This window comes from Acinonyx jubatus, chromosome C2, assembly GCF_027475565.1.
Source record: "Acinonyx jubatus isolate Ajub_Pintada_27869175 chromosome C2, VMU_Ajub_asm_v1.0, whole genome shotgun sequence".
NCBI lineage: Eukaryota > Metazoa > Chordata > Mammalia > Carnivora > Felidae > Acinonyx > Acinonyx jubatus.
In genome coordinates this window covers 129,484,414-129,511,130 of record NC_069384.1, presented here as the reverse complement: position 1 = coordinate 129,511,130, position 26,717 = coordinate 129,484,414, and the positions used below count along the sequence as shown (strand labels likewise).

The 26,717-nt window shown below is 37.9% G+C and overlaps 1 protein-coding gene across 16 annotated transcripts in view; it reads left to right on the top strand.

Annotated features, from left to right (window-relative positions):
- NEK11 (NIMA related kinase 11) overlaps positions 1-26,717 on the top strand; it is a 272,598-nt gene that overhangs the window by 41,819 nt on the left and 204,062 nt on the right. For 14 of the 16 annotated variants that reach the window (XR_008297987.1, XM_053221458.1, XM_053221459.1 and 11 more), the window contains 2 exons: positions 3,825-3,990; positions 18,190-18,308. Coding sequence is in view for 15 of the 16 variants with exons in the window: in XM_053221458.1 (XP_053077433.1) it covers positions 3,825-3,990; positions 18,190-18,308 (285 nt within the window). In the remaining variant the exon portion in view is untranslated. The remainder of the gene's footprint in view (positions 1-3,824; positions 3,991-18,189; positions 18,309-26,717) is intronic. The other 2 variants (XM_053221466.1, XM_053221465.1) reach the window with 1 other exon arrangement.

Below are 26,717 nucleotides of genomic sequence, written 5' to 3'. Positions count from 1 at the left end.
GTTCTCCTACCCATCTTGGAGTCCTGTTCCTACTCTCCTCTCTGGACCCGGCCTAGGGCACATAAACTGTTTTCAAGGGCTTAGCTACACCTAACTTTCTTGCCTTCCCTTCATCTGGTCCAGAGGGTCTCTTTCTCACCTGGAGGTGGAGAGGACACTCACTCACTGGCCACATATTCCTTCAGATCTTTTCTCTAGCCTTGGTCTCTCCTGTGGAAAATCAAAAGCCAGGGATTTGAGTTATCCTCTGGTTTGTGAGATGTCCTCTTTTTCCTGAGGCAGCATATGCTGCTGATTCGATGGGGAACATGTGAAAGAATAAGAGGATATTGGCGGGGGGGAACAACCCTTGGTTAACATCTCAAAAATAAAATCTGCCCCATTTATATGATGAGTGGGTGAATTTTAAGGGAATGAAATTAGCTATAGTTATCCCAGATTTCCAAAGTCACCCTCCAAAGTTTGTCAGTTTGTTACTGATTCTAGAAAGAAAGAAGCATGCCACTTGGGAAAAAGAACAGAAAGTTTGTAAGTTAAGTGGGTCTGCAGGGATGCTTGTGTGTGTAGGTTTTTTTGTTGTGTTGTGTTGTGTTTTGCTGCTGTCATAAAGTTTCTCCCAAACAGTTGAAGTTCTGATAAAATAAATATCTGTCATGTTATTTAGGAGTGGGTGACAGGCTGAGAGTCACCAAGCAGGTGACAAGCTGTCCTTGTTTTGGTATGTTTCCATGCTGCCTTCGACTGATATTGATCTCATATTTTGTGATAGGTAATGAGAGTTTCCTCTGTTGGTTCAGTGACATGATTTTAGGTAAGGAAGGTAGAATGTCTCTGCGTCAGCTAGAGATGATTGTATTAGATACCACCTGTCTTAATAGCCCTACCTTCGTCTGCTAAGCTGTGGGCAAATGAGATTTTATGCTTTATCATCAGGCTGCCAGACAGGACTCAGGTTAACTATATGTAAAATCTCAAGCTCTGTTGCACAATAGTTGGTGTTTATGAGGAAAAATAAGTATATTTAAGCTTTTTATAGCATTTGTTCCTTCACAGCAAGAGAATATTGCAAGTTTATGTAAGGCTTTATGTTGTCATGCTTAACCACTGTGACTTTTACAACTGCATATTAGCTGGGCACAGTAAATTACTGTAAAGGCACTATGAAGATGTCATTGAGCTTTGCTAGCTGCATGGTAATCTTCAGAAGTTACAGAAAAACATAACTACGGATGTCATTTCAAGCTCCTTTTACTAACAGTCTGGATGCCACTCTTAATAACATGAGGTCAGTTTTAACCAAATTCTTGATGGAACTGGTCTTCTTATAGAAAATGGTCCCATGCAAGCATTTCTCTAGAATCACTTCATTATCAAGTAGGGGCCTGAGAAGGTGTTCATTACCTAACAACACCAAAGGGAAAGCTCCATTAGGGGAAGGGAACCAAATGTTCCAACTTTCTAAATTGCAGTCCTAGTTAAAGACACCTGTAAATGGCAAAGCAGAGCCTGTGAGGCCCCCTGTTTAGGGCCCTCCTATCTAATGCAGCCAGTTCCTGCTGGGGTTGTCTTTTAGGGGTTCACAATGGGAAGACCATGAGAAACATTTAAAATGAATAAAATGTTATGAATGATTCAAGTGTTAGGAAAACTGATTTCCCAATAATGGCCATCTTGAAATAGAAGATTCTCCTGATGAATCAGATTTTGGAGAATGGAAACTTAACAACAAGCTTTTATTGGTCAAGAAAAAAAGCCAAATGTCACCCAACATGCGATACGGATCAGTAAGATAAGGACACTTTCTAAGTTTTCCTACATAGTGTCTCAGCTTTTAGGACAGATTGTCTAACCTAGAATTTTTATGAAATGTTTGCCACTGAGGAATAGGAGAGGCAAAAACTGCACAAGACAGTGCTGACTGCAGTATTAAAGCTTCTAGGCCCTGCATCTGAGCGAAGAAACAGGCTCTGTCTCTGGTATTGCCTGAGGAAATGTCTTCCACAGTGAAACAACTAGGGGGGAGTCTTATTTGAATCAATGAAAATGTATAGTATAATCACGTTTTTAAGGATGATAGGAGCTCTCCTATCCATTGTGATTGGGGCTGGTACTTGGGTAAACAGAGGAAACAATTTTTAAATGCAATGACATAATGAAAATATTTACATCAATGTAAAACATATTATTGCACATTTTCTCCAATTTTTTGATGCACAGCCAATATCTAATGTTTTCTGATTAGAGGTCCCTTCATCTTTTTTTTTTTGCATAAACTACATCCATAGGATGTTACGTTTTCCAGGTTTACCTTCTTTAAAACGGAATGAAAATTTAGCAGCATGAATTCAGAATACGTGATTTTTACATTTTTAAACCAACTTTTTAGCGCTATTTTGTCAATTACTTATTTAACTGCAATTCTTTTTTGTAACTTGTCACTGTGAAGTTTTTCAGTAAGCGTTTGACTTAGTTTTCCTCACAAAGATAACACTCATACTCATCCTTCATCAGTTTGTCATATTTAAGTCACAAATTTACAGTAGTAAGCACAACTGGCGTAAACAAGTTTGGGAGTAAACACAATGACTCAGTAAGCACACATCATACCTGGAAGGGCAGGAGTTAACGGGTGTGCCAGAGAGCACCTCCTGGGCACCTACTGGGCACAGGCATTACTTTGGCAAAAGCTGCTGTCAGCATCTGTTAGAAAGGGCTGAAGAGCTCTGCTTAATCTATGAGTTGGTTGAAGGGCCTTTAATTAAGACTGTTTCTACTATAAATACATTTTCATTAATATGCATAGGCTGTAACTCTTAAAGACTATCTTTGTAAAATGTTTTCTAGCATGGGTTTTGCAGAACTTGCCTTAATGAATAGCCAACGTTTACTTATAATCAGCAGAATCTGTCTCACATGTAATTGGTGCTCTAACGTGCTTTTCCCTGGCAATCTGGTTTATACTCGGTACCGTAATTGGTTTGTTCATCAGACTATTTTTTTCTTAGATGGGAAGAGATAGTGTTTTGGTCCACTCCTCATTGAATTATCACAGTTTAAAATTAATAATTTGGAGATTTAATGAGCTCTTGTTCCATTTATACATGCTTGAGACCCTAAATACCTCTATCAATGTTTTTAGATTTTTTTTTCTCTTAAACACTAATAGCAATAAAGTATGCTATGCCAAGAATAGTTTGAAAAAGAAAGGATATAGATAATGGCCCTATTGATATTAAGTTGATAGATTTGGAAAATTTTAGAGCTGAGATAGAAGCGTGTGTGTGTGTGTGTGTGTGTGTGTGTGTGTGTAAGAGGCAGAGAAAGACAAGGTCAAAGAAAGACACAGAGAGACAGAGTGACAGATATATATAAGTGAGAGAGAGAGAGACAAAGAGAGACAGAGATAGATACCAAGATAGGAATAGAGAGAAATAGAAAAGCTGAGGAAAACAGATAAGGTGAGAGATAAAACATACACAGAGACAGATGGAAGCAGAGACACCATGTGAAAGACAAAGAGAAACTGAGACATATAGAGACCAAGGAAGAGCCACCTCAGCAGTGTTGCTTAAGATTAGCTCAGTCTCTGCCCAGTTTGATCAAAACTGTAGTGCCACAGGTGTGTCAGTGACCGGGCTAGGCAAGCAGGCCCTGGGACCACTAGGAGACTCAGTGTCATAACAGCCAATACCAGACCTATGATTGGGTCGTAGCCTGGGCATTAACTAGGTGGCCCTGAACCATTTGTTCATATAAATTATTTTTTTTTAAATCTAAATGTACTTAAATATTGTTTGTTTTTTTGTTTTTGTTTTTGGCTTCAGAAAAGTACTGAAGGAAATCTCTGTGGGAGAACTCAATCCAAATGAGACTGTGCAGGCCAATTTGGAGGCCCAGCTCCTTTCCAAGCTGGACCACCCAGCCATTGTCAAGTTCCATGCAAGCTTTGTGGAGCAAGATAATTTCTGCATTATCACTGAGTACTGTGAGGTGAGACTCTCCTCTTTTGGAATTCTCAATAAAAATCTGTTTCATGGTAAATGGCACTCTATAAAGGGACATCTCATAAGTTCAATTATCAAATCACTAGCCGGTGGGTGGGGGGTTGGGTTAAATAGGTGATGGTGATTAAGGATGTTGTGATGAGCACCTGGTATTGTATGGAAGCGTTGAATCACTATATTGTATACCTGAAACTAATATTACACTGTGATGTTAACTAAGTGGAATTTTAAATAAAAACTGAAAGGAAAAGAACCCCTCAAGCTGGACTATAAAGACCCGGGATATCGCGTCTTGCAACTGAGAATTATAATCTTTAGGTAATTGACAAACTCACTTCCAATGAAGGAGTATTTGCTGCAGAAGAATGCTTCTTGGGGATGTATTTTAGGGAGAATGTCACCCAAACCTTCTACAGTGGGTCCATTGGACAGACCATTTAAATGCTATAATGGAGTCCTGCATGGAGCAGAGGTCCATCTCTTGAGTTTTGGGTTCTAGGCTTATTCCTCATTTTCCTCGATGGAAATTTGGAAATGGAAATATGGCCCATTTTCCTCATGGAAATATTTCTTCATACTTATAAATTTGTGATTAATGGCTTCAGATATTTTCAATTTTCCCTGCCACTCCATGTTCTCTGCAAGTAATAGCTGTGCATTTTACTGAGCCCCAACCAAATATGAAGCTGCTTGGAAAGGTACCAGAGGGGGAAAGTGCCAAGGTGTATCTATAATATGAATCTGTATGTTTGTTCCTGAGAGGCTAGGTAGAGGGGAGTTATAAGGGCGGGGTCAGGCAGAGAGTACGTAAAGATGACCTTGCTCAAAAAGTATCTTCCAGAACATTCTGGGAGCTAGTCTTAGGCAAATGCACTTTGGGAGAATTTGGTGCTATTTATACTTTAGAGTGAATTTAGCCAGTTCATCACCTGGGTGTTGCTGGGGCCTGAATGAAAAGATGGTGGGGAGAAAGAAGATGCTCCTTAGAATGGAAGACAGGTCTGTTTGAGTCAGAAACTTTGGACAGCCAGAGGGTGCCATGTGTTTGAGAAGCAGAAAAGAAAAGGCAAGAGGAGTTGAAGCTTGGAAGGAGTAGGGATAGCAACAAAAGTCAACCTTTTCTGCTTTACATATCAGCTGGTGTATATTAACCAATATAAGTCAAAAGCCCTATTTAAATATCTGCAAGTTTGAGATATTCCAAGTGTCAGCTATTTCCCTGCAGGTCAGCCTCTTCGGCTCAGCTTTGCCAGGTGTTTCCTCATGCACTCTTCTGCTTGGAGGAAAGTAAGGGAAAAGAAGGGGCGGGGAGAGAAACAGGGAGTTTGGATGTCCGCTTCTCCTTCATCAGTGGACTATTAAGAAAAGTAAAATGATGAGTTGTGCAGAGCAGTGATAACGACCAGCTACTCAGGCATGTATGTCATGAATCCATGCAAAACTGCAGGTATTTCCATATATAGCTACAATATGATCTGTCTGCTACAGTTTAATCATTTTTCTTCCTTTAGCCCTTCAGTTAATCAACTGCTTATGACCATAGAGGTAGCTCTACTGCTGCTTTGAGCACACTGGATTTTCCAAAGATTCTTTCCTGGTCTTAACAGTATTTTTCACTGTAGTCATTCCTGTGCAATAGAGCTTTCTGTGATAATGGAAATGTTCCATATTTGTGCTGTCCAATGCAATAGTCAGGAGTCACACATGACTTTTCAGCCCTTGACCAAGTGTGGCTAGTGTGATTGAGGAACCAGATGTTAAATTTTATTTAATTTTAATATATTTAAATTAAATAACAAAATATGGCTACTGGCTACCATATTGGACACGTCTAGGTGATAAGCTATAACTTTCTTTCCCTGCCTTATTTTTAAAATTTTTTAACTTTAATGTAACTTTAAGCTACCAGAAAAGTTATAAGAATAACACATGAATTCCCATATACTGTTTGTCCAGATTTGCCAATTGCTTTATCATTTTATTTATTCATCTATCTGTCTGTCTGTCTGTCTGTCTATCTATCTATCTATCTATCATCTATCCATCTATCTTTCCTGAACCATTTGAGAGGGAGTTGCAGACACAATGCCTCTTTGTTCTAAATACTACTATATTTTCTAAGGCCAAGGACAGTGTCTTTTATAGCCCTGATATAATGATCAAAATTAGAAAATTAACATTGATACGATGTTAGTACGTAATCCATTGGATGTCAAAATGTGATCCCAGGCCAGCAGCATCATTATTACTTGGGCACTCCACCCCAGCCATACTGAATCAGAAATTCTGGAGGTGCGGTCTGGCAATCTGTGTTTTGACAAGCCCACCAGGTGAGGCCCATCCGCAATCCATCTTCAAATTTAGCCCATTTGTCCCAATTACGTCCTTGGAAAGGATATTTCTGTATGTTTTTTTCTCTCGCAGGATCCAATCCAGGATCATCTGCGTTAATTTTTAAATGCTGGTGGTTTCCAAGGGTTGAGCTATTCTCCTGGGAGGGGCGTTGCCATGGTGACAGCCACAGGCAGGCAGGGGAACTACTGAAGGGTCTTTCTGGGCTCCAGGCTGCTGAGCTGTCAGACTGTCACTTATCTGACTTCTAAGGAATGACGTTTGCGGATCGCTGGTTCTTGTTGTTAACAGAGATATTTCTCATTATCAGACCCACATTTGCTCTTAACTCGCACAACTCTGGCATTATCCTCTCTTTATTGAGGTAAAATCATGCTGGAAATAGCAGATGGCCAAACTTGTGCTTCATAGAAAAATGCTATCACCATTGAAATAGTTGGTCTTTTTTCTCTCCAAGTTTGCTCTTTTGTAATTTAATTTGGGACCTTGCAAGATCCAAATATATAAATGCATTTGTGAGACTGCTGGATCTACCACTCAACCCTTTGGGCACATAACATCAGATAAGAGTGTCAACAGCAAACAACTGAACTCTCACAACTTCTTGTCAAGATCTAACCAAATCTTTGATGGGGAATAGTTCCAAAACTGCCAAAATGGAAGAGTATTTCAAATATTGACGTCTTCTCTTCTCCCCCGCCCCTACTCCCACCACCCAGTGTTAAATGGGACTACTTGCCATTTCCTGTGTGTCCTGCACAGTTTCACACCTCTTCATCTGTGCTTGGGCCACTCCTTTCAGAGTGTCCTTTCTCATAGCCCCACATCTTCGAATCCTACTCATCCTCTTAGGCCCAGCAGAAATGGTACCTCCTCTACAAAGACTTCAATAATCTCCTGGTGGAAATCCCTCCCCACCCCCACCACATAGCATTATATGTCTCCTGGCACTCAGTACATTATGCATGGTATGAACCATCTCAGACTTTAGATGTGTGGGATTGATCTTTTTCTGATTAATTTTTGTATCATATCAGGGACCCACGTAGTGAGCCACAAAGCAATTAGCAATCAGAAATTTTTTTTTTCTGACGAATTCTTTATTACTTGCTTGCAGCTGCCTCCCACCTCATTTCTGTCAAAGACTAATGGTAAAAGAGAAAGTATTGGATCCTTCTACCTGTTACGTATGTCAAAAGCATTTTGTCCTACCTTATTTTGCTGGCACACCTAACAGTGTACTGCACTGGAGGGCTGTGAGGTACTACCTACCCACCTGGGTGAGGACAAGGCATCCCCAGAAACCTGGGCATTAACTTAGGAGATGCAGTAGAGTATAGGTGAGTATAGCCCATGTATCTTCAGCAGAGAGAGACCATAATGCTATCAGCTGAAAGCAGGAAAGGTTGGACTTGTCTATTTTCTGCTTAGTGATATTTTTTAAATTTTATTTTTATTGATTTTTTTTAACGTTTATTTTATTTTTGAGAGAGAGAGAGAGCGAGCAGGGAGGGGCAGAGAGAGAGAGGGAGACACAGAATCTGAAGCAGGCTTCACGTTCCATGCTGTCAACAGAGAGCCCAACGTGGGGCTTAAACTCACGAACCGTGAGATCATGACCTGAGCCAAAGTCGGACGCTTAACCAACTGAGCCACCCAGGCACGCCTATTTTCTGCTTAGTGATATTAACATAACTAAACAGAAACGATCTTAGTGTAATAGCAGTGCTCAACCTTGGCTGTACATTAGAATCATGAGGAGATTTCAAAAATCACAAGACCTGAGGCCCATCTCCAGAAAGTTTGATTTAATTGATCTGGATTTTTATCTGGACGTCAGGAGTTTTGAATGCTGTCCAGGTGATTCTAATGTGTAGCCAGGGCTGAGAGCTGCATAAAAAAGTTGAATGGTTAGTGTGGAAGCAGAAAAATGGGGCCATAAAGGAAAATTTGGTCAGTGTGTATGGAGCACTGAGCAAAGATGAGGCCTGGACTGGAGAACGGGGAATTCTGGCTCTGGTGGTGGGTTAGGTTTTATGCTCAGGCCACCTCATTAGGTGCTATGATAATTACCTGGCCTGTTCTCCTTGCTCCGTGTGCAACTTCTGATTATAATTCAGCTCTCCACATATGCCTCTTCTAACAGGAAAAAATCTTCTGGCTAAACTGACATGAGCTCCCTGTTGTCTTGGCAGCTGTAGCTCTCACTGCATGTGAATAAATTGGCATTCTAGATTATTTATTGGTTCCTTAACAGTTTGAAATTCACCAAGGCAATGATAGTCAGGAGTCTTTCCAAAAGCCATTATTGAGCCCCAAATCTGTGTCAGATATAATTCTAGAGAGTGTGGGGCAACAGAGATAATATAATATTTCTTTAATGAACCCGTCTGGTAGAATAAACAAATCATTTCTATCAATAGCAAAAGTACAAGCTAGATATGGTAAGTGTTGAGGGAAGGAGGTGGTTAAAGTCCTGTGCAAGTTAAGACTAGAGAGAAATGGACTATGGAAACCATGGAGGAGCTGGCATTATATTTGAACTTGAAGTATGGAAAGGACTTGGTCAAGGGAGATGGGGCAAGGACATTTTAGTTAAAGGGAATAATGTGATAAAAAGCTAAGAAGTAGAAAAGCATGGGCCATGATTTAAGAACCTAATACTTCACTTTTAATTATAATGTGTTTGCATTTCCTAATGTTAACAACTTATATACCCATTGTATAATAATCAAAACCAGGGTATTAATATTTTACCAGTTTAATTCCTAGTGTCTTTGTCTGTTCCAGGGCCCAATCTAGGATCCTGCATTGTGTATAATTGTTGCATCTCCCTATTCCTTTCTTGTCGGTGACAGTTCCCTTTTCCAGCCTTGTTTTCTATGACCTTGATACTTTTGATGACTACTGGTAACTTATTTTGTACAAGGCCTCTCAGTTTGGATTTGCCTGATGTTTCCTTGTGATTAGATTGAGGTTCTATATTCTGAGGAAGCACACAAGTGATGTGATGTCCTTCTCACTACATCATATTAAGAGGGAACATGATGCTAGTGCAGCTTATTACTGGTGATGTTAACTTTGACTGATAGAAGTTGTGTCTGCTGGATTTCTCCATTACGGTGTTACTATTTTCTTTTTTTGTAATGGATAAGTATCTTGGGAAAAATATTTTGAGACTATGCTAATATCCTGTTTTTCCTCAAACTTTCACCCACAGATTTTAGCATCTTTCAGTAAAGGTTGCCTGGAGTACTTTATACTGTGATATTTTGCTAATGGTGATTATGTATTTCCCTCACTCTTTCTATATTTACTAATTGGGATTCTCTTATAAGGAAGAGCTGTTCTACTGTCCCTTTCCCATTTATGTATTCAGTTATTTATTTATATCAGCATGAACTCATGAATATTTATTTTATTCTATGGGTTATAACCCAATACTGTCATTTTTGTTTTGTTGTTCAAACTGTTCCAACTTTAGCTGTTGGGGTTCCTTCAGGTTGGCTCTTGTGTCCTCTTAACGTGCCCTTATCCTTTTTCAAGGAGAGGTAGATTCTTATTAATTAATTTTATTTTATAGATGAGGAAACAGGACCCCAGAGAGGTGGAGTGATTTTCTGGCAGTCACATGGCTAGAATATTGAATTTCATCTAGGGCAGAACGAGGACCAGGGGTATTGGGAAAATTGCTCCTTTTTTTTTTTTCTTTTACTTGGCTCGCTCTAATTCCTTCCTTAATATTTAATAGAGTCAACCAAATAGTCCATGGTTCCTACCTCCCCAAGCATGTAATTATCTACCTGTACATGGACATGAATTAGAAGACATTGGTTGTTTTATTGCTCATACCAACAATGTTAACTAAACATGTTTCAAATTGTGGCCCTAAGCACAAATTTCTACATAGCTACACTAATCAAGCCTATGTAAATTATACAAAATGAAAACTTCCAGTTATAAGATGAACAAGATGTGGGAATCTAGAATATAGTTCTGGGCACAGGGACATAGCTTACAATACTGTGCTGTATACCTGAAATTTGCCAAGAGAGTAGATCTCAAGTGCTCACACCACCACCAAAAAAAAAAAAAAAAAAACGATAACTATGTGAAGTATTGGATGTGTCAGTTAACTTGAATGTGGTAATCATCTCATAATTCATATGTGTGTGTGTATATACGTGCATTTCCTTTTCTTGGCTTTTTCTCACTTACACTTGGTATCTTTATCTTTGTTTTTATACATAAACACAAAAACACAAGTATATCAGTTTGTACACACATACATATTTTAATATGATGATGATGATGTTATTAAGTATTTTACGTCTCTCAGTAGGAGACTAATTAGGGCTTGAAATAGTGGAAAGTGGGTGGACTTTGTCATTACACTGACTTGTGTTCAGATCTTGGTCTATTTCCTTAAGGAAGTTATTTCATTTCTGTGATCCTTTTCCTGCTATTAAGATAGTGTATCAACACCTCTTTTGTTAGTTTTTTTTAGGGATTTGAAATAATGAATATTGAAAAAATGGCTCTCAGAACCTTGCACCTAGTAGACTGCCAGTAATGGAAGTTGTTATTTATAATCATTCATTATTTCATTGTTGCTCCCCTCTCCCCTTTCCAGTTGTTTTCTGGAAGGCAGGCTCATTTTTAACTCTGAGTTTGACTTGTAACCTTTAGTATGATTCATGCCAGAAGGAGGAAACATGCAAATTCTTAAACACTAATGAGTCTGATAGCAACTTTCAAGCAAGTACTTGCCAAAGATTTATTTGTACCGTACAAAAGAAAATTTGAAATGTTCTCTTATGTTTTCTTATTTATTTAAAACTATTTAAATAAACGAAGTAAGTAGGCTGAGTTTTAACAATCTTGAACTTCTAGTAAGTGTCAGTAGTGAATTTGGCAATGACATGTAGCAATCAGGCTTACTAGCTCTCAGCTCTCAGAGAGTCCTTGTAACTTCATAATACTGGGTATGCGTTGAGTCTGCAATTAAAGAAAAATCTTTTTCTGTCCTTTTAAAGCCACTGCCTATTGTCCTGAAGCTCTGTCTGGGGCCACTAACATCCAAATTGTTTTGTTACAGTTGAGGGAGACTCGTAGGTTATTGATTATTGTGACATTGATTCATGACCGTCTGTCTTAGTCCATTCAGGCTGCTATAACAATATACCATAGACCCGGTGGCTTATAAACAACATAAATTTATTTCTCACGGTTCTGAAGGCTAGAAGTCTGAAATCACGATTCCAGCAGATTCAATGTCTGGTGAAGACTGGATTCCTGGTTCATAAGTGGTCATTTTCTTGCTGTGTCCTCACATGCTAGAAGAGGTGAGCGAGGGGTGTCTGGCTGGCTCAGTCGGTTAAGTGTCCAACTCTTGATTTCGGCTCAGGTCGTGATCTCATAGTTGGTTGTGAGATTGAGCCTCGTGTCAGGCTCTGGGCTGGATGTGGAGCGTGCTTAAGATTCTTTCTTTTCCTGTCCCTCTGCTCCTCCCCGGCTTGTGTGTATGTGCATGTGTGTACGCACACACATGCGTGCCCACGTTCTCTTTCCCTCTCTCTCTCAAAGAAAAAAAGAAGAGGTGAGGGAGTTCTCTGGGGTCTCTTTTATAAAGACACTAATTTTATTCATGAGACCTCTACCCTTATGATCTAATCATATCCCAAAGTCCCCACCCCCTAATACTATCACACTGAGGTGGGGTAGGGTTTCTACATAGGTATTTTGGGGAGATACAAACATTCAGTCTATAGCACCATCCTTCCCAGTATGAGCTCCGGGTAGCCACATATCACGGCTATCTTCAATGGCCTGCTTTCCTGGGATTGCTGCTGATTGAAAGAACTAAACATTATCTTTAGAAAGGTATATCCTATCAGGCCTCTCTGGTTTTTCTGGGCAGTTCCATCCTGGAGAAGGTAGGCCTTCCTGAATTTGCTCTGTGTCAGTTCTGTGTCAGTTAGGGAGGACTGTAAATCATGTGAGTGTTTGATTTTTAAAATAATTTTTTAATGTTTACTTATATATGGGAGAGAGAGAGAGACAGAGAGATAGAGTGTGAGCGGGGGAGGGGCAGAGAGAGGGGGACAGAATCTGAAGCAGACTCCAGGCTCTGAGCCCGATGCAGGGCTCAAGCTCACCAACCGTGAGATCATGACCTGAGCTCAAGTCAGATGCTTAACCCACTGAGCCATCCAGGCGGCCCGAGGGTCTGATTTTATATACCTGAACGGATCTACTCATGATTTTTAATTAATTAATCTGATTTGTTCTATTTACTTTCTTTGTTTAAGCCATGATATATTTTAACCTTTTAACAACAAAGTTAAAAAGTAAGGCCACTGAGGTGTGCCTGGCTGGTTCAGTCAGTGGAGAATGCAACTCTTGGTCTCAGGATCATGGGTTCCAGCCCCATTTGGGTGTGGAGCCTACTTAAAATACAAATTTAAAAAAAAAAGGAAGGCCACAAATTTTTACTTAAAATTGTTAATGTAAAAATTGAAAAGCAAAATTAGTTTTATTTAAAAGATGTGTCTTAATACACTAATACAAAGCAATTCATAAATCCATTAGAATTTACAGCGTTGGGGGTGTGGCTTTAACTGACATATGACTTTATATAAATATAAATATAAGTATTCAAAAATAGAATAATCCACTTCAAATAGTTTATTTTAAAAGCAACCCAGTGATTTATAGAAGAAAGCATTTCATGTCACTTGAGATAAAAATAAGTTCTATTTTATTTTTATTCATGTATATTTCTATCACCAGGAAGAACACTTACTCTAAAAGAATTTGGAAAAAGAAATTAGCAGCTAAACCCAGGAATTCTCATTTGTATTATCAAACTTGAACATCATGATACTACATGGCATTATTTAGTACCTATTTAGAAACCGAGTTTTCTTATTTTGCTTTTAAGAGCATGGTGTGGCCTACCATTTCCTCCACTTTTTTGCACTCCATTGCAGTGCACTTCCAAAATGCCAAGGGAATGTCTTCGGGTTCTACAACATAACGACAGATGATCTTCACACCCCCTCCACCTCCATTTATTGGTGTTTTTGAAAAAATATGTCATTATAAAAAGATTCTTATTCAGTCCTGTCCGAAGTACATCTTTTTCCTTTGGAATTTTTCAAACTGTTGGACCAAATGTTGCTACTGATGGGTGAAATATTAAGTGTATGGCCCATTTGTGTTATTATCTAGCAACATTTGTTAAAATGTGGTCCATGGACTACCTGTCCCAGAGTCACTTAGGATGCTTGTTTAAAAATAGAGATTCTTTTGTCACCTCCAGACTTACTAAATCAGAGTGTCTGTTGATGGGGTCCAGGAATATGCATTTTATTATTTTTTTTTTAATTTTTTTTCCAACGTTTATTTATTTTTGGGACAGAGAGAGACAGAGCATGAACGGGGGAGGGGCAGAGAGAGAGGGAGACACAGAATCGGAAACAGGCTCCAGGCTCTGAGCCATCAGCCCAGAGCCTGACGCGGGGCTCGAACTCACGGACCGCGAGATCGTGACCTGGCTGAAGTCGGACGCTTAACCGACTGCGCCACCCAGGCGCCCCTGCATTTTAAACAAGAAACATGGATGATTCTGATGCCTGCTAAAATGTGAAGTCCACTGGAAGGATGTATTAGTAGCTTATTGAAAGGTGATGTGGAGTGTTAGAGAGCAGCATTGAAGATGTCAACCAAATGACTTAATAAGGAGCAACTTTTTAATTTTAAAATGAAGTAGGGCAGAACAGTTTTTCAAGCTCCTCCCAACCCTAGAATCCAGAGGTTATTTCATGCTTTGTATATGCTCTGGGCATTGCAGTTTTGTTGTATTCAGACTTCTGAGAATGTTCTACTTTGGCTTTTTAAACTGGTTGTAAGTGCTTCTGTTGAAGACTTAAAAAAACAGGGATTAATTTTTTGTAATTAAATGCTTTTAGGATTTAAAACTTTTTAATGGAATCAAAGATGGAGTTTAGACACTGTATTTGAGTTGTTCTTCATTCCTTCAAGGTCTTGGCATTTCAAAGTCAATCTGATGTTGGCTAATTGGGCTGGGGGAGGGAGGAGAGGCCAGTAACCCAGCAAATGGTGCATTTTGGGTTACAGATTTTTAAAACTTCAGAAGTTAACATCAAGGCTTTATTTGCAACTTTCAAGGGGTGATATTACTGAAAGAGCATTTTCTGTGAGCAATGTAGACTTGAGGCAACATTAATATTGGTTTAAGTAAAAGTCAATATTCTTCACTAAAGTTTTTCTTAGCAATAAAAGTCATCATTAAATATTTCTCAAAGACAAAGTTGAGAAAACAACGAGCCTGCAGATAGTATAATAAGAACTTAAACTGAGGTAAGACATTTTATCAAAAACATTTGATTTTTACTTGGAAGATGGCTTAGAGAAAGAAAGTCATAAATGCTTTCCATATTCATATTTCAAAATCCATCTGCTTCACAAAAAATATATTTCTTTGGTTGTGATATAAAAGCATAATTTTTTATCTTAATCTGTGAGGGACTTGATTACCTAATTTAAATCCTAAGAAAATAATCTACAGAGTATTTATTAAAGAACAAAGTACATACAAAGCAAATAATGTTTCTTAGAGATAAACGTACAAAATGAAAATTGTAGGGTAGCAACTTGATGAGCATGAGTCCCAGCTCTCTGATTAATTTTTTGGTGTTCTATCTTCTTGTCAACTAAACAGGTTCCTTGCTTAATGTTAGGAACTGGTTCAGTTTTCCTTCTTATGGTTCTACTCAGAGAGCGAGGGGGAGCTTGATCCTTTTGACATTTCACTTTGAGGCCTACTATTGAAGGCCCTATTCTTTTTCTCTTTTTTAATAGTCTAAATATATATATATACACACATATATATGTGTGTGTGTGTATATATATATATATATATATATATATATATATATTCACCAGAAATCATATATGTGTGTGTGTGTGTGTGTGTGTGTGTGTATACACATATAGTCACCAGAAATCGTGCACATACTTAGTATCAATGCAGGAAACAAATAAGCAAGTTTCAGTTACCACTTGAGGAGAGAGCATTAGGAGGTAATTGTCAGACTAACAATAAATGTCACCCAGGGAGTGTGCTCCTGTCATGGCAAGATAACTCACAAAGGACATAATTCTATTCACTCACAAAGAAAGCAATACCAAAGCTGATACAAATGTGTAAAACATTCACATTTATATAATTTATTTGGGATAAATTCTTGAAAGGAATGCTATTTTAACACATGAATTTTTCCAAATTTTAGTGTTATTACAATTGGGGTAGACAATTACATATGCAAAGTCTGTTTTCATAGGGACAATTGTACTTCTGTATGACCTTTCTAAAGTAAGAAACATTGGGTTGGATTATATTTCTATAAGGCAAGTTTTTCTTTTTTCTTTCCTTCTTCCTTCCTTCCTTCCTTCCTTCCTTCCTTCCTTCCTTCCTTCTATCCATCCATCCATCCATCCATCCATCCATCCATCACTCCTCATCTGAAGCTATTAAGGAAGGACACAGCAACATATATAATTATCTTTCTGACAGTGGAGATATTTGATCATATTCAGAGAATCTAAATGGGATATTGAAAGGATATCTTGCTTTTTGTTTTAAAATTAGTATGTGGGGGTGTGGAGGCGTGTGTGTGAGAGAGAGAGAGGTTTTGCTAGAGTCCTCTTGGATAGAAGAGCCTGGATTGGAAATATATATATATATATATATACATTGGTAGCTTACCTGTCATCTGAAGGGCTTTCGTGTCTACTTCACAGGAAGTTGTAATATTCTATTGTCAAAAAATGTTTTGTGCAACTTATAGAAACCTTATGATAGTACAGCTTGTATGATCCAATAGAACTTTGATAAACTCTTGGAATTAAAAAGAGAGGGGATATAAAGAAAGGTAGGTTTGGAGAAAGAAGAAAATGATAGTCTTCTGACAAGGAGTCAAATATTCAATTCACTGTATTTTTGAATTCCAACAAGCTTTGATCTCCTTAGCCCAGAAAATCCAGCAGGAAATTAAATGTGACCTAGGATACAAGCGGAAGGTTTGATATGCCCCTTCTCGTTTGTCATGCCCTTGTGGAAGGTGAGAATATGGGAGGCAAATTATTTGTATATTGCACTGAAAGGAAATAAAAAAATCATTACAAGCGAGTCGATTGGTTGACCTAATGTTGTTTGATTAGAAGTAATTTCCCTTTGGTTGTTTCTTTGCTTATAAATGCTTTTCCTTTGCATTTAACAATGAAAACTCTGTCAGGCATAGTCTGTAAGTAGCTTAATGTTTGGCCCTTATGTTCCTTAGGGACATGGCTTGTACCTCTCTTCTCTCGTGGGGCTGTGTTGTTGGCATATCCTAAACACTTGCATTTCACTCCTTGTTTTCAGAGAAACACTTCCTGAATTGTTTTTAATTGTTCAGTGTTTAAAGGTAAAAGGGATCAGGTATAGGGCTTCTCTGAGAGAATTTAACATTTTGTGTATTCATTTCTATGGTAGTTGAAATACATTAATATTAGCACAATCAGAAAGGGCCTTATATCAGACTCTGGTAGGTAACTTTAGATGTTTGTCACTGTGATCATGATTCATTTTTGGCACTGAGGATTATTCTTTCTATCACCAGTGAGCAGTAGAACAGACTGACTAAATGTTTAAATGATGTGTTTGGACCCCACCTAGATCAACAGTTGCTGTATTCCTGGGAATTTTACTGTGGTTAAATAGACAAAAGGAGAGTTAAGTCATCCCAAACACATGTTAGTCTGGACATGCCAAACTGAAAAGAATCTGAACTCCAGCAGCCAGTGCCATATGCACAACATAAGGACTGATTTAGTTTCACCGAAACGTCATCACTTTATATTAAATTAATAGCATTCATTTTAATTTTAGCATTCATTTTTAATTTTGGCTTTCTATTTTTACTTTGTATATATGTCAGGCTTCTATAGTTGTATAAAACTCTAAGCATAAGAAAAGTCATTCCTAGTTTTATGTGGACACATGTAAATATGTGATGTAATGTAATGTAATACATTTTAGGTAATATTTAAGTAACATAATAAAATAAAACCTTTTAGAAGGGTTTTGTCCTTGAGTGATGTCAAAGATAAACACAGCGGGCATTACTTAAAGTGGTGAAAACAGTTTATGTGGTAACTGGCACTCAGGGAAAGAGCTGACCTCTTGTTGTTGTGCACATATTCTGATATGTGCAGAAGTGCCTGGATGATCAATAGTGAGACTGGAAGAAGGGAGAAAACAGTGGGAACCTGAACAGTCATGGAGGGGAAACACTGAGAAGGTAGGAAGGCAGTTGGTTCATATGTATCTGGGTTTGCTAACTGGCAGTAGTTGAAATTAGGTCCCTACCCTTCCACAGAAACCAGGAGACAGGGATCCCTATCTCGAGATGCGGGCAGGAACAAACAGTAAATTCTTTTGGCAGCTGTAAGTTTTCTTAGGCAGGCACTTTAAGGAAGACTAGGGTCATCCTGGGGATGTGGCCTTGAACTATTAGAAGTGTCTTAGTATTTATTCAAGTCTTTATAAGCCAAGGGTGAGGCCTAGTTGAGAAGAGAGCTCAAAGGAGCCTGGCGAGAGTTCGGCCAAGGAGAGACTCTTTGTCAGTGATAGTTCAGAGTGGCAATGCGCCCTCACTTTCTTGTGATAAACAGTGATTGTTATATATTAATTATTGTAAAGAGAGCTTGATTTTAAAATCTTAACTGAAAGAAAAACATGAAAAATTATGCTACTATGTTTCAGGGCCGAGACCTGGACTGTAAAATTCAGGAATATAAAGAAGCTGGAAAAACCTTTCCGGAAAGTCAGATAATCGAATGGTTTATCCAGCTGTTGCTAGGAGTTGACTACATGCATGAAAGGTATGTTCATTTGTTACTGAGGGACACGATTTTAACAGTCATGTCTGAACCTGAAAAATGAATTTTGGGGGGTAGAATGAAAGGAAGCAATCGTGAAAGGTAAATGACTGTAGTTAAACATCTGCAATATGCTTTTCCATGAAGAAACTGTTGAATGATTCAATATAAAAGATTTACTTGAATAGCCTTTTTTGTTGTTGTTCTAGAAATCAAGTTGGCCTTGAATACAAGACAGAAAGTTGTATTAAACACATTCTCATTTATCTGATCATCTCCTGTGTTTACAAGTGATTCTCAGATACCTTTAGCATGCTATGAATTTATTATATTTTACAACAGGCTTGAACTATAAATACCTAGCATGCTCTAAATCAATTGCACAATCAACTTAGAATGTGTCAGTGCACAAGTTACCTGTGTTCACATCCCAACATGAGCTGAGTAATTGAGGCAAAAGTTATTCTTGGGACTTAGAGAGATAAATATTTAGACCAAGTCAGTTTTGATGTGAAATATCTGATACAGAAGGTCAAAGTATGTTTTATGAGTTCAGTTGTCTGTAACTTGCAATTATAATCTCTGCCTTAACATGTATTTTAAAACTTTTAATTATATTTCTTATATGTCAAAAGTAATAATTTTTGGGTGTTTTATAGATATACAAAATGGCATGACCACATTTGAAAAGAGGAACACACATAGACAAAAGCAGATACTCGGAGTTGTCCCTGTTAGCCTTCAACTTAGGACTGGGTGGAACATGTGATAACATTCTTGAACAAAGGTTGAAATTTATAGAATACATCAAGGTCTGGCTACCCATGGATGTCAGATAGCTCACATGTGTTTCCTATGGTTTCTGGATGCAAAAAAAGTGACCAGATTATACTGAGTTTTGCCATGTATCTTCTAAACACATGCTCGACACTGAGTGTTGTATGGAAACCAATTTGACAATAAATTTCATAGGAGAAAAAAGAAAGAAGTAGAAAACAAAACAAAAAGAAATAAACACATGCTCGATGATACAAATAGCTACTGATTTATTGACAACTCATAAAAATTTTCTGAATGATGTTAAACTTTCCTAAGAAACAATGATAAAAGAATATCAAATAATGTTTTAATAAACTACCCAAAGCTGCTGAATGTAGACATATGTGTATACAGTTGTATTGGTATTTCTTTTCTTTTCTTTACTATTCCATGCATATTTGTTAGCTTATACATAAGGAAATATGTATATGTCACATATGTATATGTCATCTTCACATATAAAAGTGACAACCTTTATGTTCTCTGTGCAAAATATAAAACTGAAATCTGGTTGATTTAGTAATCCAAATATTTGAAATATGTTTGGTGTGGTTACTAGTTAATGAGTTAATAGTAAATGAGTTTAAAATAGTCCTTCAAAGAGAGGATTTAAATTTTTTTTGATTCCTTCAACATTTTAAGAAAGTTATTAAATGGAGCTAAATGTTTGGATATTTGAGTGTCTGTGTTCCTGAAATACCATCCTTTGTGATTCAGATAACAAATTGTGGTGTTTATTTATTGTTACCATAACCAACCATTGTAAAGTTTTTCTGCATAGACAGAAATTTAAATTTTATTCTTAGGTTCATTTATTCATTTATTAAACAGAGATAAATTAAAAATAAGACCTAACCTTAAAAACTGTTAGCAAACTAGCAGAGATAAAGCATGTACCCAAATAACTATAAACCCTGTAACAAGTGGATGTATCAGATGCAGTCTCTGCTACATCCTGCGTCATGGCCCTGGGCAAGCTGCTTAACCTCTCTGAGCCTTTTTTTTCTCATTTATAAAATAGGAATAATGATGGGACTCTCCCTACTTGCTTATAGGACTGTAATATTCACTGAGATGTTACACATTTAAAAAGTTTGCAGTCTGTTAAGCACTCTGTAAATGTTGTTGTTTGTGGTTGTAATTTATATAGAAATGAAAGCATAGTCACCAGAAGGGCTAAAAAAAATGCTGACAATAATAGTGCTGACAAGGATGTGGAGCTACTGGAACTCTCTTACATTGCTGGTATAATCACTTTAGAAAAAACCTAAACACTCAAATACCCTGTGATCCAGTAATTCTGTTCCTGAGATGAGAAATGAGTTCCTGTGTCCAACAAAAGACATGTACAAAATATCCATAGAAGCCTTAACTGTAATAGCAAAACACTGAGAAATGTCCATTTATAATAGAATGGTTGAATAAACTGTGGTATAGTCTTATGATGGAATACTACTCTGCAATAAAAGAAGGACATACAACTGATTTGCATGACCTGGATGAATCTCAGAGATGAGATGTTGGGTGAAAGAAGCCAGCTGCAAAAGAGTGCATCTTCTATGGCTCCATTTATATGAAATTAAAAAAAAAAAAAGGCAGTCTTAGAATAGAGATTACCCTTTGAAGGGGATTTTGACTGGAACGGGGCACAAAGAAATTTCTTGGATGCTGGAAGTGTTCTATATCTTGACCCAAGTGGATGATTACAAGGGTGATAAATTCATCAAGTTAAAGATTTATGCATTTTAATGTAAATTATACTCTAATTCAAAACAAGTGATAAGAGTGCCAAAAAGAGTACAGTCTAAATGCTAAAGTAGATCAGAAAAGGGATAGTGTTTCTACTTGGGAGAATCAATGAAGGTCTTGGAAGAAGTGATATTTGACCCAATGTAGGCTTTGAATAAAGTGAAAGATGAGTCAGAGCTTTCCAGATTTAGGGAACAGAGTTGGAAAAGGCACAGATGTGGGAACTCATGGTACTTTTAGAGTGAATGATGAGTAGGTCAGTTGGAATGGCTCTTGGGATACATGGATGAAGTTGTGAGGAATGGTAGGTTGACATCAAGTTGTTGAGGGCTTTATTTTGTACTATAGACAATGATGCCACAGAATCCTTTTGAGTGGAACTATGATCAGAACTTCAGGAAGACTGGGTAATAAATTATAGAGAGGAGAGAGGGAAACTCAGAATATCAGTCTGGAACCTTTTATAATATCCATGCATGTGGTTGTATGACCTGAAACAGTATGGCAGCAGTGGGCAGGACATGGAAGGATGAGAGTTAACTTGATAAGTTCAAATGACTCGGCTTGAAATTATGTGGATATGTCAGATTGATAAGAGAAGGTCAAGGATGAACCCAAGTTTCATCACCCAAAGAGGCAAGTGAGAAGTTGGAAAGATAGGTTTGAAGTAATGGTGCTGAGTTTAATAGTGAATATCCTGGGTGAAATCTGGAGAGAGATTGAGAGAGGAAAGGTGGGAGATAGAGCGAGTGGAAGGAAGAGAGGGAGGGTGGAAGGGTGAGAGGGAGGGAGGGAGAGAGACAGGAAGGAAGGAAGGAAGGAAGGAAGTGATGGAGGGAGGGAGGAGGAAGGAAGGAAGGAAGGAAGGAAGGAAGGAAGGAAGTGATGGAGGGAAGGAGGAAGGAAAGAAAGAAAGAAGGAAGGAAAGAAGGAAGGAAGTTAGAATTGAGGTCCTAGATATTGGGGAAACACCAAAACTTGTCTGAATTCCCCCAATATCAGAGCCTTGAAACAAAAAATGGAGTGTAAGAAGTTTATCTAGGGGGTGATTTCATGAAACAGAGCCAATGAGTGGGGAGCGTGAGGGAGACAGGGAAGTAAGAAAAGCCATACAGGGCATATTATTGAGCTGGTTGCTTCTGTGGGAAGAGGGACATAGAGGCAACATTCTTCTATGTGTTTCAGGTTTGGGTTCCTCTTTTTGCATTCTTTTAGAACATTTATGAAAATTCTTGCCCACATATAACAATTCTCTAACACTATTATGAATTTCCTCTTGAAAATTCCTCATGTTTCTGGGAGTTTTGGGTGGAAAAGTGAGGCAGTTATCACTATCTTGATCCAATCTCTAGACTAGTTTTTTGTGGGTATTTCTGAGTATAATTGACATGCAGTGTTACATTAGCTCCAGATGTACAATATAGTGATTCCACAAGTATATGCATTATACTATATTCACCATAAGCAACCTCTAGAATAGTTTTTAAATGGAGAAATGCTATATGTTATTCCTGATCACAAATCTATAATCTACATTTCAAAATATTTAATTTGTATAGGTCTAAATATGTCTCCTATAGAAAATAAACTATCTCGTGGACAACCTAGAAGAAATGGATAAATTCCTAGAAACCTGTAACCTACCAAAACTGAAGCAGGAAGAAATAGAAAATTTGAACAGACCAATTACCTGCAATGAAATTGAATCAGTAGTAAAAAAAAACAAACTCCAAACAAATAAAATTCCATGACCAAATAGCTTCACAGGTGAATTTTACCAAACATTTAAAGAAGAGTTAATACCTATTCTTCTCAAACTTTTCCAAGAAATAGAAGAGGAAGGAAAATTTCCAAATTCATTCTATTAAACCAGCATTGCCCTGATACTGAAACCAGATAAAGACACAACAACAAAAAAAAAGAGAACTACAGGCCACTATTTCTCATGAACATAGATGCAAAAAACCTCAGCAAAATGTTATCAGACTGAATCCAACAATACATTAAAAAAATTATTCATCATGATCAAGTGGGATTTATTCTTGGGTTACAAAGGTGATTCAATATTTGCAAATTAATCAATGTGATACATCACATCAGTAAGAGAAAGTATAGAAACTATATGATCATTTCAGTAGATGCAAAAAAAGCATTTGACAAAGCACAATATCCATTGATAAAAATCCTTAACAAAGTAGGCTTAGAGGGAACATACCTCAACCTTATATGAAAAACACAGCTAACATCATACTCCGTGGGGAAGAACTGAGTGCCTCATAAGATCAGGAACAAGACAAAGATGTCCACTCTCACCACTTTCATTCAACATAGTACTGGCAGTCTTAGCCACAGCCATCAGACAAAAAAAATAAAAAAGAAAAAGGAAATGACATCCATGTTGTTAAGGAAGAAATAAAACTTTCACTATTTGCAGGTAACATGATACTATATTTAGAATACCCAAAAGATTCTACTAGAAACTGCTAAAACTGATAAACAAATTCATTAAATCATAGGATACAAAGTCAATGTACAGATCTGTTACATTTCTATACACCAATAATGAAGCAGCAGAGAGATTAAGAAAACAATCCTATTTATAATTGTGCCAAAAATAATAAAATAACTAAGGATAAACCTAACCAAAGAGATGAGAGTTAGGTTTCAGAGTACAGGTAGGTACCCTGAAAACTATAAAAACATTGATGGGAGAAATTGAAGATGATACAAAGAAATGGAAAGACATTCCATTTCCATGGGTTGGAAAAACAAAATATTATTAAAAGGTGTGTACTACGCTTCCAAAACTCAATCAGGAGGAAATAGAAAGCTTGAACAGACCCATAACCAGCGAAGAAATTGAATCAGTCATCAAAAATCTCCCAACAAATAAGAGTCCAGGACCAGATGGCTTCCCAGGGGAGTTCTACCAGACGTTTAAAGCAGAGATAATACCTATCCTTCTCAAGCTATTCCAAAAAATAGAAAGGGAAGGAAAACTTCCAGACTCATTCTATGAAGCCAGCATTACTTTGATTCCTAACCCAGACAGAGACCCAGTAAAAAAAGAGAACTACAGGCCAATATCCCTGATGAATATGGATGCAAAAATTCTCAATAAGATACTAGCAAATCGAATTCAACAGCATATAAAAAGAATTATTCACCATGATCAAGTGGGATTCATTCCTGGGATGCAGGGCTGGTTCAACATTCGCAAATGAATCAACGTGATACATCACATTAATAAAAGAAAAGATAAGAACCATATGATCCTGTCAATCGATGCAGAAAAGGCCTTTGACAAAACTCAGCAACCTTTCTTAATAAAAACCCTCGAGAAAGTCAGGATAGAAGGAACATACTTAAAGATCATAAAAGCCATTTATGAAAAGCCCACAGCTAACATCATCCTCAATGGGGAAAAACTGAGAGCCTTTTCCGAGATCAGGAACACGACAGGGATTTCCACTCTCACCACTGTTGTTTAACATAGTGTTGGAAGTGCTAGCACCAGCAATCAGACAACAAAAGGAAATCAAAGGCATCAAAATTGGCAAAGATGAAGTTAAGGTTTCACTTTTTGCAGATGACATGATATTATACATGGAAAATCTGATAGACTCCACCAAAAGTCTGCTAGAACTGATACATGAATTCAGCAAAGTCGCAGGATACAAAATCAGTGTACAGAAATCAGTTGCATTCTTATACACTAATAATGAAGCAACAGAAAGACAAATAAAGAAACTGATCCCATTCACAATTGCACCAAGAAGCATAAAATACCTAAGAATAAATCTAACCAAAGATGTACAAGATCTGTATGCTGAAAAGTATAGAAAGCTTATGAAGGTAATTGAAGAAGATACAAAGAAATGGAAACACATTCCGTGCTAATGGATTGGAAGAATAAATATTGTCAAAATGTCAATACTACCCAAAGCTATCTACACATTCAATGCAATCCCAATCAAAATTGCACCAGCATTCTTCTCGAAACTAGAACAAGCAATTCTAAAATTCATATGGAACCACAAAAGGCCCCGAATAGCCAAAGTAATTTTGAAGAAGAAGACCAAAGCAGGAGGTATCACAATCCCAGACTTTAGCCTCTACTACCAAGCTGTCATCATCAAGACAACATGGTATTGGCACAAAAACAGACACATAGACCAATGGAATAGAATAGAAACCCCAGAACTAGACCCACAAACGTATGGCCAACTAACCTTTGACAAAGCAGGAAAGAACATCCAATGGAAGAAAGACAGTCTCTTTAACAAATGGTGCTGGGAGAACTGGACAGCAACATGCAGAAGGTTGAAACTAGACCACTTTCTCACACCATTCACAAAAATAAACTCAAAATGGATAAAGGACCTGAATGTGAGACAGGAAACCATCAAAACCCTAGAGGAGAAAGCAGGAAAAGACCTCTCTGACCTCAGCCGTAGCAATCTCTTACTTGACACATCCCCAAAGGCAAGGGAATTAAAAGCAAAAATGAACTACTGGGACCTTATGAAGATAAAAAGCTTCTGCACGGCAAAGGAAACAACCAACAAAACTCAAAGGCAACCAACGGAATGGGAAAAGATATTTGCAAATGACATATCAGACAAAGGGCTAGTATCCAAAATCTATAAAGAGCTCACCAAACTCCACACCCGAAAAACAAATAACCCAGTGAAGAAATGGGCAGAAAACATGAATAGACACTTCTCTAAAGAAGACATCCAGATGGCCAACAGGCACATGAAAAGATGCTCAACGTCGCTCCTCATCAGGGAAATACAAATCAAAACCACACTCAGATATCACCTCACGCCAGTCAGAGTGGCCAAAATGAACAAATCAGGAGACTGTAGATGCTGGCGAGGATGTGGAGAAACGGGAACCCTCTTGCACTGTTGGTGGGAATGCAAATTGGTGCAGCCACTCTGGAAAACAGTGTGGAGGTTCCTCAAAGAATTAAAAATAGACCTACCCTATGACCCAGCAATAGCACTGCTAGGAATTTACCCAAGGGATACAGGAGTACTGATGCATAGGGGCACTTGTACCCCAATGTTTATAGCAGCACTCTCAACAATAGCCAAAGTATGGAAAGAGCCTAAATGTCCATCAACTGATGAATGGATAAAGAAATTGTGGTTTATATACACAATGGAGTACTACATGGCAATGAGAAAGAATGAAACATGGCCCTTTGTAGCAACGTGGATGGAACTGGAGAGTGTGATGCTAAGTGAAATAAGCCATACAGAGAAAGACAGATACCACAGGTGTTCATTCTTATGTCAATCCTGAGAAACTTAACAGAAACCCATGGGGGAGGGGAAGGAAAAAAAAAAAAAGGAAGTTAGAGTGGGAGAGAGCCAAAGCATAAGAGATTCTTAAAAACTGAGAACAAACTGAGGGTTGATGGGGGGTGGGAGGGTGGGGAGGGTGGGTGATGGGTATTGAGGAGGGCACCTTTCGGGATGAGCACTGGGTGTTGTATGGAAACCAATTTGAGAATAAATTTCATATATTGAAAAAAATTAAAAAAATAAAAAATAAAAGGTGTGTACTGTCCAAAGCAGTCTAAAGTCTTTTTTAACATTTATTTATTTTTGAGACAGAGAGAGAGCATTAACAGGGGAAGGTCACAGAAAGAGGGAGACACAGAATGTGAATCAGGCTCCAGGCTCTGAGCTGTCAGCACAGAGCCCGACACGGGGCTTGAACCCACAGACCGCGAGATCATGACCTGAGCTGAAGTCGGACGCTTAACAGACTGAGCCACCCAGGCGCCCTAGCAGTCTACAAATTTAATGCAATCCCTATCAAACTACAAAC